At 41.4% G+C, this 13234-nt stretch overlaps 1 protein-coding gene across 2 annotated transcripts; it reads left to right on the top strand.

Annotated features, from left to right (window-relative positions):
* Nucleotides 1-6411: 6411 nt before the first annotated feature.
* On the top strand, nt 6412-11656 carry LOC112250155 (transcription cofactor vestigial-like protein 2). Of its 2 annotated transcripts, none has more exons than XM_024420058.2 (4): nt 6412-6765; nt 8149-8419; nt 9235-9720; nt 10325-11656. In XM_024420058.2, exons 1-4 carry the CDS (start codon nt 6679-6681, stop codon nt 10363-10365), a joined length of 885 nt encoding a protein of 294 aa, XP_024275826.1. In that variant the 5' UTR covers nt 6412-6678; the 3' UTR covers nt 10366-11656. The 2 variants fall into 2 exon arrangements, with proteins under 2 accessions (XP_024275826.1, XP_024275824.1); XM_024420056.2 differs by having other exon boundaries at nt 10182-11656.
* Nucleotides 11657-13234: the final 1578 nt, after the last annotated feature.

Genomic DNA, 13234 nt, shown 5'->3' with positions numbered 1-13234 from the left:
GGCAGTAGTGCACGTTTATCACACGCACTCTGTGGAGGGGCAGTAGTGCACGTTTATCACACGCACTCTGTGGAGGGGGCAGTAGTGCACGTTTATCACACGCACTCTGTGGAGGGGCAGTAGTGCACGTTTATCACACGCACTCTGTGGAGGGGGCAGTAGTGCACGTTTATCACACGCACTCTGTGGAGGGGGCAGTAGTGCACGTTTATCACACGCACTCTGTGGAGGGGCAGTAGTGCACGTTTATCACACGCACTCTGTGGAGGGGGCAGTAGTGCACATTTATCACACGCACTCTGTGGAGGGGCAGTAGTGCACATTTATCACACGCACTCTGTGGAGGGGCAGTAGTGCACATTTATCACACGCACTCTGTGGAGGGGCAGTAGTGCACATTTATCACACGCACTCTGTGGAGGGGGCAGTAGTGCACATTTATCACACGCACTCTGTGGAGGGGCAATAGTGCACGTTTATCACACGCACTCTGTGGAGGGGGCAGTAGTGCACATTTATCACACGCACTCTGTGGAGGGGCAGTAGTGCACGTTTATCACACGCACTCTGTGGAGGGGGCAGTAGTGCACATTTATCACACGCACTCTGTGGAGGGGGCAGTAGTGCACATTTATCACACGCACTCTGTGGAGGGGGCAGTAGTGCACGTTTATCACACGCACTCTGTGGAGGGGGCAGTAGTGCACGTTTATCACACGCACTCTGTGGAGGGGGCAGTAGTGCACGTTTATCACACGCACTCTGTGGAGGGGGCAGTAGTGCACGTTTATCACACGCACTCTGTGGAGGGGGCAGTAGTGCACGTTTATCACACGCACTCTGTGGAGGGGGCAGTAGTGCACGTTTATCACACGCACTCTGTGGAGGGGGCAGTAGTGCACATTTATCACACGCACTCTGTGGAGGGGGCAGTAGTGCACATTTATCACACGCACTCTGTGGAGGGGGCAGTAGTGCACGTTTATCACACGCACTCTGTGGAGGGGGCAGTAGTGCACGTTTATCACACGCACTCCACCGCCAAGGCAAACCCATGCCAACTTAGCATGGCACCACTTGAATGGAAAGGAAATATTTTTATGCCAGTCACCTTTCAGTATTATTTCCTCATACACAAGGAAGAAACACACTCACTGCAGACACACACACTCTACAGAGAGTTAATAGTAACACACCCTTTACCTTTACTTTATGAAACATTTATGAAGTTATGGAACAAATCTATTTCCTACAATTGACATAATATTATAGGGGTTTTGTGTAGACAGTATTGCACGTAATGAGAAGCTGAAGCACATCTAGCAAGATCTCTCTTTGTTAACCCTAACCTCTAATCCAGGGTACACTACAGTTGCCTGGGCTACAACGTAGAACAAACAAACTGCGTAGAACAAATAACAATGACCAGGTTTGAATAAGTTTGCTTGGGTTGAATCATCTCATTCAAGCTTTACAACATTTTCAAGTTAAAGTTAGGGTTAGACCTTGTAGGCAGAATACATCACCAACAACCAGCATTGATTTGCCTCAGTGTGTTCTCTAAGATGGAGAATCAGTCATCATATTATATGAATCACCCGAATCTCAGATTAAATTTATTCTCAGACTTTCAATGCCTTTTCAATCATGTGTCTATGATGGTGTATTGTCATTATGCCTCAAAGAAGAGACACATTTGAAGACTAAACCGGTAAGAAACCAGTCCCTGTACTGTCAAGGTTTTCTGTTACAGAGCTGCGGACATGGTCTTTTCAGCTTCTGCACAGAGAACAAAAAATCACTGTCCAGGACAGTCATTCAAATATTATTTGAAATGGTTGGCCTTGCTTTTCTTGGTTTGAATTCTAAATGAAATCTTTCTAAGTTCAAATAACACTGATTTAAAAAAGGAAGGGAAAAAAAGGTACATTGGTCGTCTTGGACATTTACATGATGACCAAGACCAACATGAAATAACAGGGAAACTATCATTAGTTGATCGATCTAATTAAAATAATCATTATCAATCTAGTGAAAGTCTAGGGAAAGGCTGGTCATGTTTTACATGACTTCATTTTGACTTTCTACATACAGTTCTCTTGCTGTGTTTTCCCTAATGCGGAGTGCTACTGTACATTGTCCTGGTTAAGCACATATGCAACTTACAGTCACACTGGTAGTTTTTCAATAAATTATATTAGACTAATGTCAGGCGTGTCCAAAGGAATGAATGGGTGGATGAATGGAGTCAGTGTGAATGCATAAGCCTGGAAGCGGCCTAGCAGCAGGTCCACAGCTGACGGTTCCTACTCGCTCCATTCAAGAGTCACCCCAGTGTCTTTGGATTTACACATTTCCTCCCCAGGCCAGACCACGACTTCATCGCCACCTAATACTAGCGACAGGTGTCTCTGCTACGAGAAGGGTTTGCTGGGGCTCTACTGTACGTATCAAGCTTCTCTTATGCCATGTCGTGCTATGTAGTCAGAGCTCTGGCGAATCAATTGGACACACTGCAGGCCCACTGCGTCCTAATTGTGTCATAATATTACCGGTCCCGATGTAGCAGGCCTCATATTCAGAAGATGAAGTGCTTTGATTAGAAATGAGTGCGGGTTTCTTTTTTTCTTTGTGTTCATTACATGCATTTTAAATGATCATTGGCTCAAACAAAAAAGCTGTGTACCGCCTAGGATTTGACCTATGACCCTCGAACTTTCCCCCTGGTCCTGGGCTGTATGTGCCTGTTCTGTGCCCTTTAATGGTTTCCTCATATGCTGCTGGGTCTTGTGTGGCAGTGAGGCTGTGTGTCTGGGACAGGTGTCACAATATCCCTCCTGAAACAGAAACTCTCTGTTTCACATTTCACACTGGAAGTCCCATATCTAAAACGGTTGCTGCGGTCACATGGAGTGTAGGTGTTAACACCTATGTCACACTACCAGAACACCTCAAACCCAATGAGGATCAATGATCATTCCTCATACACAACATGGAAGTCATTTCATACGACAAGGATTTGTCACCAATGACCTTCAGCTTAATTTATTTGAGGAGTCAGTTGTAATATAATAAAATAGTTATTCAAGCAGTTTGAAGAGTTTTAATCTAGTTGTAAGTATTTTAATGTTTTTGTAGAGATCCTGAAATAACTAGAGTGATAATAATTATTTTAATTCATAATGAATTTTTAAATGCTGGAACTAAAACACTGGACACACAAGACAATGATTAGCGCTGCAAAAAAAACAAAACAAACACATATCCTACTAATATATTCAGTCCTCATTTTGCAGTCCCCTCCTACCCTACCCTCCTTCAGCTACTATGTAAAGTACATGTTTGCATTCCTCGTTCACTTCAGGCTTTCTCTGGCAATACCTTTGTGTGCCGCTCCTTTCATCCCCTCATCTATCCCCCCCACCCCCTCACCCCTCCACCCACACCCCTACCTTCTCTCCTAGTCAGTAGCCTTGGGAGGAGCCAGGCATATTACCTGTAAATGGAAGGTCAGGGCCAAGGGTCCCTCTCCATCAGGGGACCAAATAATGGTTTTAGACTTGAGTCTTGGTCTAGGCAGCCCCGTGTTGAACATAACAATAAAGAAAAGCAGTCTGTGAGGTGCACTCCCCCTCCCTTCCTTTCCAGACCCCTATCCACTACCTTTCATTAGACGTGTTAAATGTGCTGTTGTCTCGGCGAGTTAGCTCCTATTAGCGCGGTGTTAACCCTCACCACCCATTTCTTGTCTTTAAGCTGTTGTGTAGAAAGAAAAACACGTTGCGTTACACTGACATCAGAAATGGAAATGTAATTGCAAATGGCAATATTATCTGACTGACTGAAAGTTGAGCTCTGACCGAGTCTAATGTATAACGCGCAGGAAAGGAAATACAATTATCATAGTCCCTTATCACGCAGTATCTCTCAACAATAACCCTACTGACCATTTCACTACCACCTGCAGTGGATTCTCATGTCAATTATTTGGCTAACTAAAAATGATATAGGCCACTGATGAACTGTTACAACTTTGAAATATAAGATGACATGTGTATGAATAAGTTGAATAAGTGCTAGAATACACAGCCATTCTAAAAAGGTAGAGTACGTTGTTTGTAGACCTGAGGCAATGTGCTCAGTAGACTGTAGACAAAACAGGAGGATAAAGTCAGTATGTGTTGCATGTATTCCACTGATGTGCCCAAAGTGTTACTTCCAACCATGCAGTGGTGCTGGGAGTCAGTTTTCATCTGAAAATCCAGAGCTGTTAATTGTGAGTTTAAGAGGGCTGATGTGTGAAGGGCCTGGTTCTCCCCGACACAGCGCAGGGCTGGCAGAGCAGAGCGGGTGGTGGTTTCCTCCATGGTCCTGTTTCTGCCACAGCCAACAAGGTTAATTGAGTGCAAAGACACTCTCTTATCCAACTCTCCATCAGAGGGCTAGAATCATCTTTACCTTGGATTTCCTTTATATGGTTTGTCCAGCATCAGACATGTTTTGTAGGATATGTTAAAAGGTTTGTCTCCCTTCAATTGTTGAAACATTTAAAGAAATACAGTGAACTCCAAAAGTATTGGGACAGTGACAATGTGTTGTTATTGTCTTGGGCCTGTATTCCAGAACTTTGGATTTGAACCGTTTAGAAATTACACCACTTTTTGTACATAATCCCCCAATTTTTATTGTGTCATTTTGGAGTAATTTTTATTGTAAATATGAATAAAATATGTGTCTAAACACTTCTACATTAATGTGGATGCTACCATAATTACAGATAGTCCTGAATTAATCTTGAATAATTATGAGTGAGAAAGTTACAGATGCACAAATATCATACACCCAAGACATGCTAACCTCTCACCATTACATTAACATGAAATATTAGCATTTTTTTTTTTTTTTTGGGGGGGGCTTTGATATTTATGCATCTGTAACTCATCATTATTTACTATTCATTCAGGACTACCCATAATCATGGTCGCATCCACATGTATTAGAAACATATTCTATTATTATTTACCATAAGTGACCATTCATTTCTATTGGGCACAAAATCATTTGAAACACAACAAAAACAAACAGCAAATGCATCCAACAAGTTTGTAGAGTCAAAAGCTTGATGTAATCATTGCATGCTAGGAATATGGGACCAGATACTAAACTTTGGACTAATTTAATACACATATTTGTCCCAATACTTTTGGTCCCCTAAAACTATGTAAAAAAAGTGCTATAATTTCTCAACGGTTCACTATGAATGAAAATACCCTCAAATTAAAGCTGACAGTCTGCACTTTAACCTCATAGTCATTGTTTCAAATCCAAAGTTCTGGAGTACAGAGCCAAAACAAACAAAAAAATGTGTCACTGTCCCAATACTTTTGGAGCTCACTATATTTATGGTGGAAAAAACATTTGTCTAAGCCCACAATGACCATGAAAGCAGAGAGAGTCTTTGGATATGAATAGTCATTACCTGTCTCACTTTGTTCACAATAGAATAGAGCAACATTTTTGTAATGTTAATACCTTCATTCCAGTTCCATTATTGTTTGTTGTGAAATGATTATTATTATCATTCAAACTCTAGGTAATCCGTTCTGACCCCGACAAACTATTTAACCTCTGACCTTGGAATCTGACAGGCCACTGAAGGATTGTGACACTCTGTACTGTGTGGGGCTGGAGACCTGCATTCCTCTCATTCATTTATTTGAACTGTTTACATAGACAATTAACACCAACAGCGTTGTAACTATGTTACATTCCTTATGTTGACATTTCTGACTCGTAATTGTACTCATTTGGGGAAAATTTGTATGAATAAATGTATTGTTCCAATGAATAGATTATTTTGACAGCCGTACAGGCTGCATGTACTGCCTGATATAACTTACACTGAGGGATTATTTTAAAAGCCTCCATTGCAAAGGATATGACACAGTCTTATTAATAGGTATTTACAGTTTACCACAGAGCCATGAACGTTATGCGACAGATCCATGGGTTTCTATCCTGGCCCATCAAACTATAAAAGTATTAGAATATCATTTAAAAAAAGTTTTATTCACAATATTTTGTATCATACTCTCTCATTTGTGGCAACCAGTGACTAGCCTTATGTAAAGACAATATAAATGAGCTACAAATATAATACACACATGTGTGTGAAATTAGCGTGTTGGCATGTAATATAGATTAAATGCAAGTAACAAGCAGGTGCGCATCAAAGGAATTCATTCCAGGTAACAGTCGATATCAGTAAACATTTAACTTGTTACTAAGCTCTCCACTAAGTGGCCTACCCTATTTGGCAGAGCTCCATTGTATTTCATTTAGCATCTCGCATCTCATGACAGTAATGAAATGTTCATTGCAGACTTTCAGAAGACATAATACACCAGCTTGTGAAGTGCTTTTGCTCCCTCATTGGTCAGATGCAGGCTCGTCCAGAGACACTTGAAAACCGCTGGCTGTGTAAAGTCTTTACTTTCCCCCGCCACGCGTTCCCTGTCGCACTGACGTAGCGTTAAGAAGGCAGGACGCGCAGCGCGATTGGGATAGAAATGCAGCTCTCCAACGTCCCAGGTTAATCTCTCTCCGTTTAGGAAATTACATCCCTACAATCTGCTTATTCTGTCAAGTTATTATCCGTGAGAATTCGCTTTTTTCGCCATGAGCTGCTTGGATGTTATGTATCAAGTGTATGGTCCACCACCTCAGCCTTATTTTTCCGCAGCGTATAGCCCTTATCATCACCAGGTATGTTATTTCTTGTGTTGTTTCGCTTCTTGGCATATTTAGTGCACGGAAACTTTTATAAAACTTGTGTGGAATAAAACTTTCATCGCGCATTATGGCGCATCATTAGGTCTCTCTAGGCAACTGTATATTGGCAATGGTCACTTTAAAAATGATTCTGCATGACAGCCGTCGGTCAATTGGGAACCAATAGTCCCTTCCGACAGTTATCTATTTAATAATAATGTATTAGCCTATTGACTAGGCCAACTTTTGATTGTTATTGATGATTCATTAATGATTGATGATAGCCGTACCTCCTTATATTGTTGTTGACTATATCTAATCTGCGTGATAATATTTTTAGTTGATGTAAGTTTTTATAGGTGTTTTAAACCAACTTATTTTTCAAGTGTTTATAGAAATGTTCTCTGTCTTGATAAATCGAATCGCTCAGGCTAGGCTACGGAATTTGTTGTGTCTATATTCTATTGCTATTTAGGATATTTTGCTATGTGTAAGTTAGGACTATTCGTAATGTCGGCTACATTGAAATAGCCAATGCCTTTATTAACAAATGAAAGCAAAATGATGATGGGTCATTAATAGATTGTGGGCTTCGTTAACACTTTTATTAACCGTTCGTCAAGTCGAAGTTGGATGCAATTTAGGATTCTTTACATTCACAACAATTATTTTGTTACCGCGTAACATTTTTCATAACTTGGAATGAGCAAGGGCAGTTGAAAATTGAATTAACGATTTCGGTAACGATTTCGTTTAAGCTTATCCGGTGATTACTGTAAGTTAAGATATTGCTTGTGCATGCACAAGAACTAGTTCGGCCTATATGGACTATTCGTTTTCCAGACGTGCATTGGTGCTACGGCCCTTTAAATGTTTGCAACTTTCTTAAAACCTCTCATAGTCAATACACAAATGCAGATCTTCGTTTGCACGGAGAGCTGGTTTTCATATTTCAAATAGGTCTAACGTTTTCTTTAAATTGAGTGAGTATGCACAGAGAGAATGGAATAATGGCATTAATTAAAAACTCTCCAATGTCCATAATTAACAAATTAACTGAGTTGCGATATGTTCAGGAATTTAAATGCAATAACTTTGTTCTTGAATCCAACCACTGCCTCCTCTAAAACAAGTTTGAGTAGGCCTATGAATGAGGAGAGGACCATGCGTTTATTTTTAATATACCACACACAGAGGCCACAATATAATGCGCAACTGTTGGACAATAATGAAAAGCGCAAAAATGTCACACGTGGTCACCCAAATGTGCAGATGAAATTCAAGTAGATCATTTGTAACTTGATGCCTTGATAGGAATTCATATCTAATACATGTCAAGGCTATTACATTCTGACGTTTTTTTATCGGATGTTTCAGAAATTGGCATTTTATTCCAAAATGCAAGAAGCGCAAGAGAGCATCAGCGGGGGCAGCTCGTTCTCGAACCTCGCGGGTCCGACGATAAAGGAGGAGGACTGCGCGCGCGAGAAAGATCACCCTCCGGAGGCCGAGTACCTGAACTCGCGGTGCGTGCTCTTCACCTACTTCCAGGGGGACATCAGCTCAGTGGTGGACGAGCACTTCAGCCGGGCCCTCAACCAGCCCACCAGCTACGTCCCCGGGTCGGTCAGCAACAAGTCCGCACGAGGTAGACCTACATCCACCTCTCGGAGAGGTGCCGATCACAGAACCACTCCAAACACCTGTTCGCGCGCGGGGTTTCATTTCACCTCAAAAACGGTGTATTTAGGCTACATAGAAGATAAAGGAAACGTTTTCATAAATATTTGCAGTCATTTGGCAAGTAGGCCTAGGTCTTGCATGCAAGTGAGTTCTTGGTTTTTGGTATATCATTGTGTTCACATCCTACTAAAATAAACTGCATTTTAAAAGTTTGGATTTTATAACAAATCAATGAATTCCTTGTTTTGCTCCCATTGTTTCAGTTGGCAGTCATTCACTCTCATTTGTGTTTGATCAAAGTTACAAAGGAATCAGAAAGTCAAACAAAATTGATGGGCATGATGAATTGCTGTAAATAAAGCAGTTGAAAATATAATAATGTGGGTTCTGTGGAATTTAGGGCTCAGACTTGTTCACTATATTGTAGGGGAACCTGTAGTGAGAGTTTGGTATAATTTTTCTGTTGCATGTTACTTCCTTAATCAACAAAAATGTAATTCTATGACCAATATTACACAGCCAAACATTCTCCAATTTTGATCAACCATCAGAAATTATGGACAACAACAACGATATTCATCCATGCATCTTTTTCCCATCATGTTCTCCTTTATTTCATCCCTACAACTGAACTGATCATTGAGTGATCAGTCTTTAAACTCTGCTATTCTACCACATCCTCAGAACAGGCTTATCGATCCTCATCCACAGATACATTCATAGTCTTTACCACTTAATTGATCTGTGATTGAGCATTTCAGTGTGTCTGTGGTTTCCTAGATGGACCATTCCCGATGAGCCAGAGGAGTTTCCCTCCGTCCTTCTGGAACAGTGCGTACCAGCCCTCTTCCATGAGCAGTGCCTTAGGAGCCTCCCACTCAGAGATACCCTTCACTGGGGACCCTTACTCCTCTGCCTCCCTACATAGTCACCTCCACCATGCTACCCCAGAGCCCTGGCACCACTCACACCACCACCACCACCACCACCCCTACTCACTTGGCGGGGCCATCGGCACCCAGGGCTCCACCTACCCTCGACCCAGCATGCACGAGGTGTATGGCACGCACTTTGACCCCCGCTACAGTTCTCTGCTGGTGCCCTCCGTCCGGCCGCACCGGCTCCCTCCATCCACTGTCCAAGGGCCGAGCGCCTCAACATGTGACATTGGGAAGAGTGAGCCAACCAGCTCGGCCTGGACCGGGACCTTCACCGGGGCAGGGGGGGCAGACATCAGCCAGAGCATCGGCCTCAATGTAGACGCAGGTAATAATAGCAATAACAACAAAAACACACTCTCCGTAAAGGAGTAGTGGTTCCAAGGGCACTTCAGAATAGCCTTCATTATTTGATTGTCCCCAAACGTGCGTGACTACTATTGTGGGCTCTACAATTCATTTAAGATAGAGGTTAAGAAACGTTGTGACGCCTTACACCAGGGTTATCCTTACATTCATAACACAATGTAGGGTTTCTTTCTGCCTGGGAAAACTGTTGTCTTTTCAAGGCCACTCTCCAACACTAAGAAAGACCATGTCTCTGTGTTTTAACAGGTTGAGTTCTCTGTCTCTGCTTTCTCCTGAGAGGCAAAATGTTTTTGTTTTTTTACACTTTTCTGCTTCAAGGCTTCCTGCTTCTACCTTTAAGCCATTTGATCTCCCTCTTCCTAATCGTCTTCTCTTGCCCTCCCTTCTCTTCTCTCTTTTTTCTCTTTCCTGTCCTCTCAGGTCTGCAGGCCCAGGATAAGAGCAAGGACTTGTACTGGTTTTAAAGCTCTGCTGCCCTCCAGGCCCGAGCTGGCCTCTGTGTTTCTCTGCACTGTGTGATATTGACAGACATTTTCTGTAACAGATTCTAATCTCACTTGCAGCTCGACGCTACACCCTCTGTGGCGGAAACATCCTCAGCTGAAATTACGCCATTGTGGATACCATCTGCTGGAAATGCAGTGGACAAGGGAGAGAATCTAAAACGGAGTCTCTCCTACTTAAGAGAAAGGAGGGCAGAACTTGCTGGACAGCATGCCAGAAATACTAAGTGGTGTGACTGACAACTTTTATCTGGCCAATACTGAACGCATTCAACTCCTCCAAAGAGGACAGTTGTTGAAAAATAAAACAAATATGGTGAATGTGTGAAACTGGAACATCAAAAATGAGATTTGACAAGAGCATAGTCAGAGACTGGACAAACACTATTTGCCATTGTTATTTTTCTATCTGTGAAAGGAGAGGAGCAAGAGAGAGGAGCATTCTCTAACATGACTGAAGTGAGCACTGGCTATTTGAAGCCACTTGACTCTATCTATATTGCTCCCCAGCAGCTGTCAACGACAACTGTTTCAGAACTCAATGGACACACACAATGGTAGTGTCACTGCACAGTATTTGACGGGGGCTCCGGACTTCATAAAAGGAGCATTTTGTCATATCTGGACCCCGACCCACAGGGAACAACTGGTTTGACTGGTGATTTTGAGGGGGAAGGGTGGACAGGTGGTAGCAGAAGTGGACACACACAACTGTGCTATGTATGTATGTCTGTGTGCGATCTATGGGCAGCTCTATACATGTGTAGGATCTTCATTTGATCACCCTGTTGCAGGATAACTTTTTTCTAACTTGTAGTGTATTTGAAGTTTAAAAAGGCTTCTGAAATTTGAAATTTCCACTTTGTTGATTTTCCCTTATGAAAAATGTATCAATCCCTACACTAATGTCCATTAATTATAATCCACATAATAATTCACATTTCGTGTTGCTGCAGGATTATTTTCCTGCTTTACCAATTCTGGCTCAAATTAAGATCCTACATCTGTGATAATGTTGTATTTAAGATTTGGATCTTTATAAACTTATTCCTCATTGTTTTTCAGTCATCCCAGGTATATTGCAAAGTCAAATGATTACCCATTGAATATTGTATTGTGAATATATTAATATATTGCCTTTTAAAGTATTTTTTCTTGATACAGTTCGGATGTAATGTCAATGTGTTGCCTGTAACTATAAAGCAACGGCACAATGTGATTAAAACGCAACTATAGCCTCTGATTGTTTAGGCGAACATGTACAGGGCAGATATGGGTGATCTTTAGAAAATACAATTTCATAGACAGTCCGATTGAAAACTATTATGTTTGATGATGTGTCAGTCTATTATTCTGGTTAATTTCTTCAATGATATTATATTGTACAACATCCATATCTTCCAGTCATCTGTAAGCACAACTTAAGTGTTACATTTTTACCCTCCACTAACACATTGTCAGTGTACTGGGGTTCACATTCATCTTATTTTCTTTCTCCCCTCTTAACCTTTTACTGCAGTGGGCTAAATCAGGGTCACACAGAGTGTTTCTTGGTGGTCTTCAACAAATCTACTTTGAAACAAAAGTACACACCTCACACACACGGTTATGGGCTTAAAAAATGAAGACACCTGTACCATGTCAGATCTAGATTTGAAATGTATTCCAATTTGAGTTTGTATCCTAATCCTTATTCACTTTATATATATCGCAGAAAACTGAAATATAACAAAACGGTTTGACATAGAAACACAAGATTTTCATAGTAAAAAAAACTACCTTTATTAATGAGAACATTATAGCAAATATCAATAACATTCCACCCATGAGGCCAAAGAGTGCGCTTTTGGCCATTGACTGCAGGAAAGGGCTACATCATTCTCTTGTAGATATTGTCAATGCTAATGTTTTAACTTTTCAGTGTGAAGACATACTGTATGTCTAAAGGGAATTCAATACCGTACACCAGCAAAAGTGTATGAAGTATTTGTACAGAATAGTATTCAGAAAGTTCTTTACAGGGAGATAGCAGCTATGCACATTCAACTGAGATGTTCTTGAGAAGAGACCATGGATATTTCTTACACTATACTCAACACCACTACTATTTTCTTTATTTTTCTCCATGAGGTCATACAATAGGCTACATACAAACAGGCCACAAATAACACGTAACTTACATGTCAGACGGAGAAAAAAAATAGGGGTTGAGAAAGAAAAATCTACAACAAAAGTCCAAATAAAAGAGTGATGATGCCGCCATATGTTTCCTCTCTCAGATGGTCATTTTGATTGTGTTTCAGTTTAGCACTGGACAGCTGTAGATTAATATCAGCTTCTGACAAAAGTGATGAAAGACAAGCGAGGGGTGGTGGGTCTCTCTCCCTTCCCAGAGAGCCACTAACAAAGGACTCGTTTCAGAGAGATTATTTTTCAGTAATCATGGAAGCGTTTTAGCAGTTAATGGGATAAAATAGTCTACATGCAGTGTTTGGGTCAATGAATTAGCCTACTGCATGTAGGCTAAGTGAAAAATGATTGATGAGATTTAAAACTATCAGTATGTAGGCTATGTGTTCTTATAACATAATTGTTATTGGTAGCCTACCATCAAAGTGTGGGCTATTCAGCGTCATCTGGGCTATAGCCTACTATCATCAACTTAGGCAAAAAATAACATTGCATAATAGATTGGTGTGTAGCAGAGCCGCGGGAAGTAAGGGTGCTGAGGGTGCTGCAGCACCCCCTGCAAAATCAAATGTAAAAAATACAAATATATAAATAAAACAAAAGTAGTATATGTATTAGCGGACTGATACAGCCATCTGCAGCGCGGGAGAAATGTGCCCCCCCACCACCACAAAACATCTTCCCACGGCTATGGTGTGTAGGCAAAAGCCGACCAGTAGCAGTTTGACTGTGCCACCCAGAACTGTCAGAAGTCTTGTTTCCAAGCCATCGTCACCACGT

Source organism: Oncorhynchus tshawytscha, linkage group LG05 (genome assembly GCF_018296145.1).
Source record: "Oncorhynchus tshawytscha isolate Ot180627B linkage group LG05, Otsh_v2.0, whole genome shotgun sequence".
NCBI lineage: Eukaryota > Metazoa > Chordata > Actinopteri > Salmoniformes > Salmonidae > Oncorhynchus > Oncorhynchus tshawytscha.
Note: the sequence above shows the minus strand (reverse complement) of the source record. Positions and strands in the feature narration are given on the sequence as shown.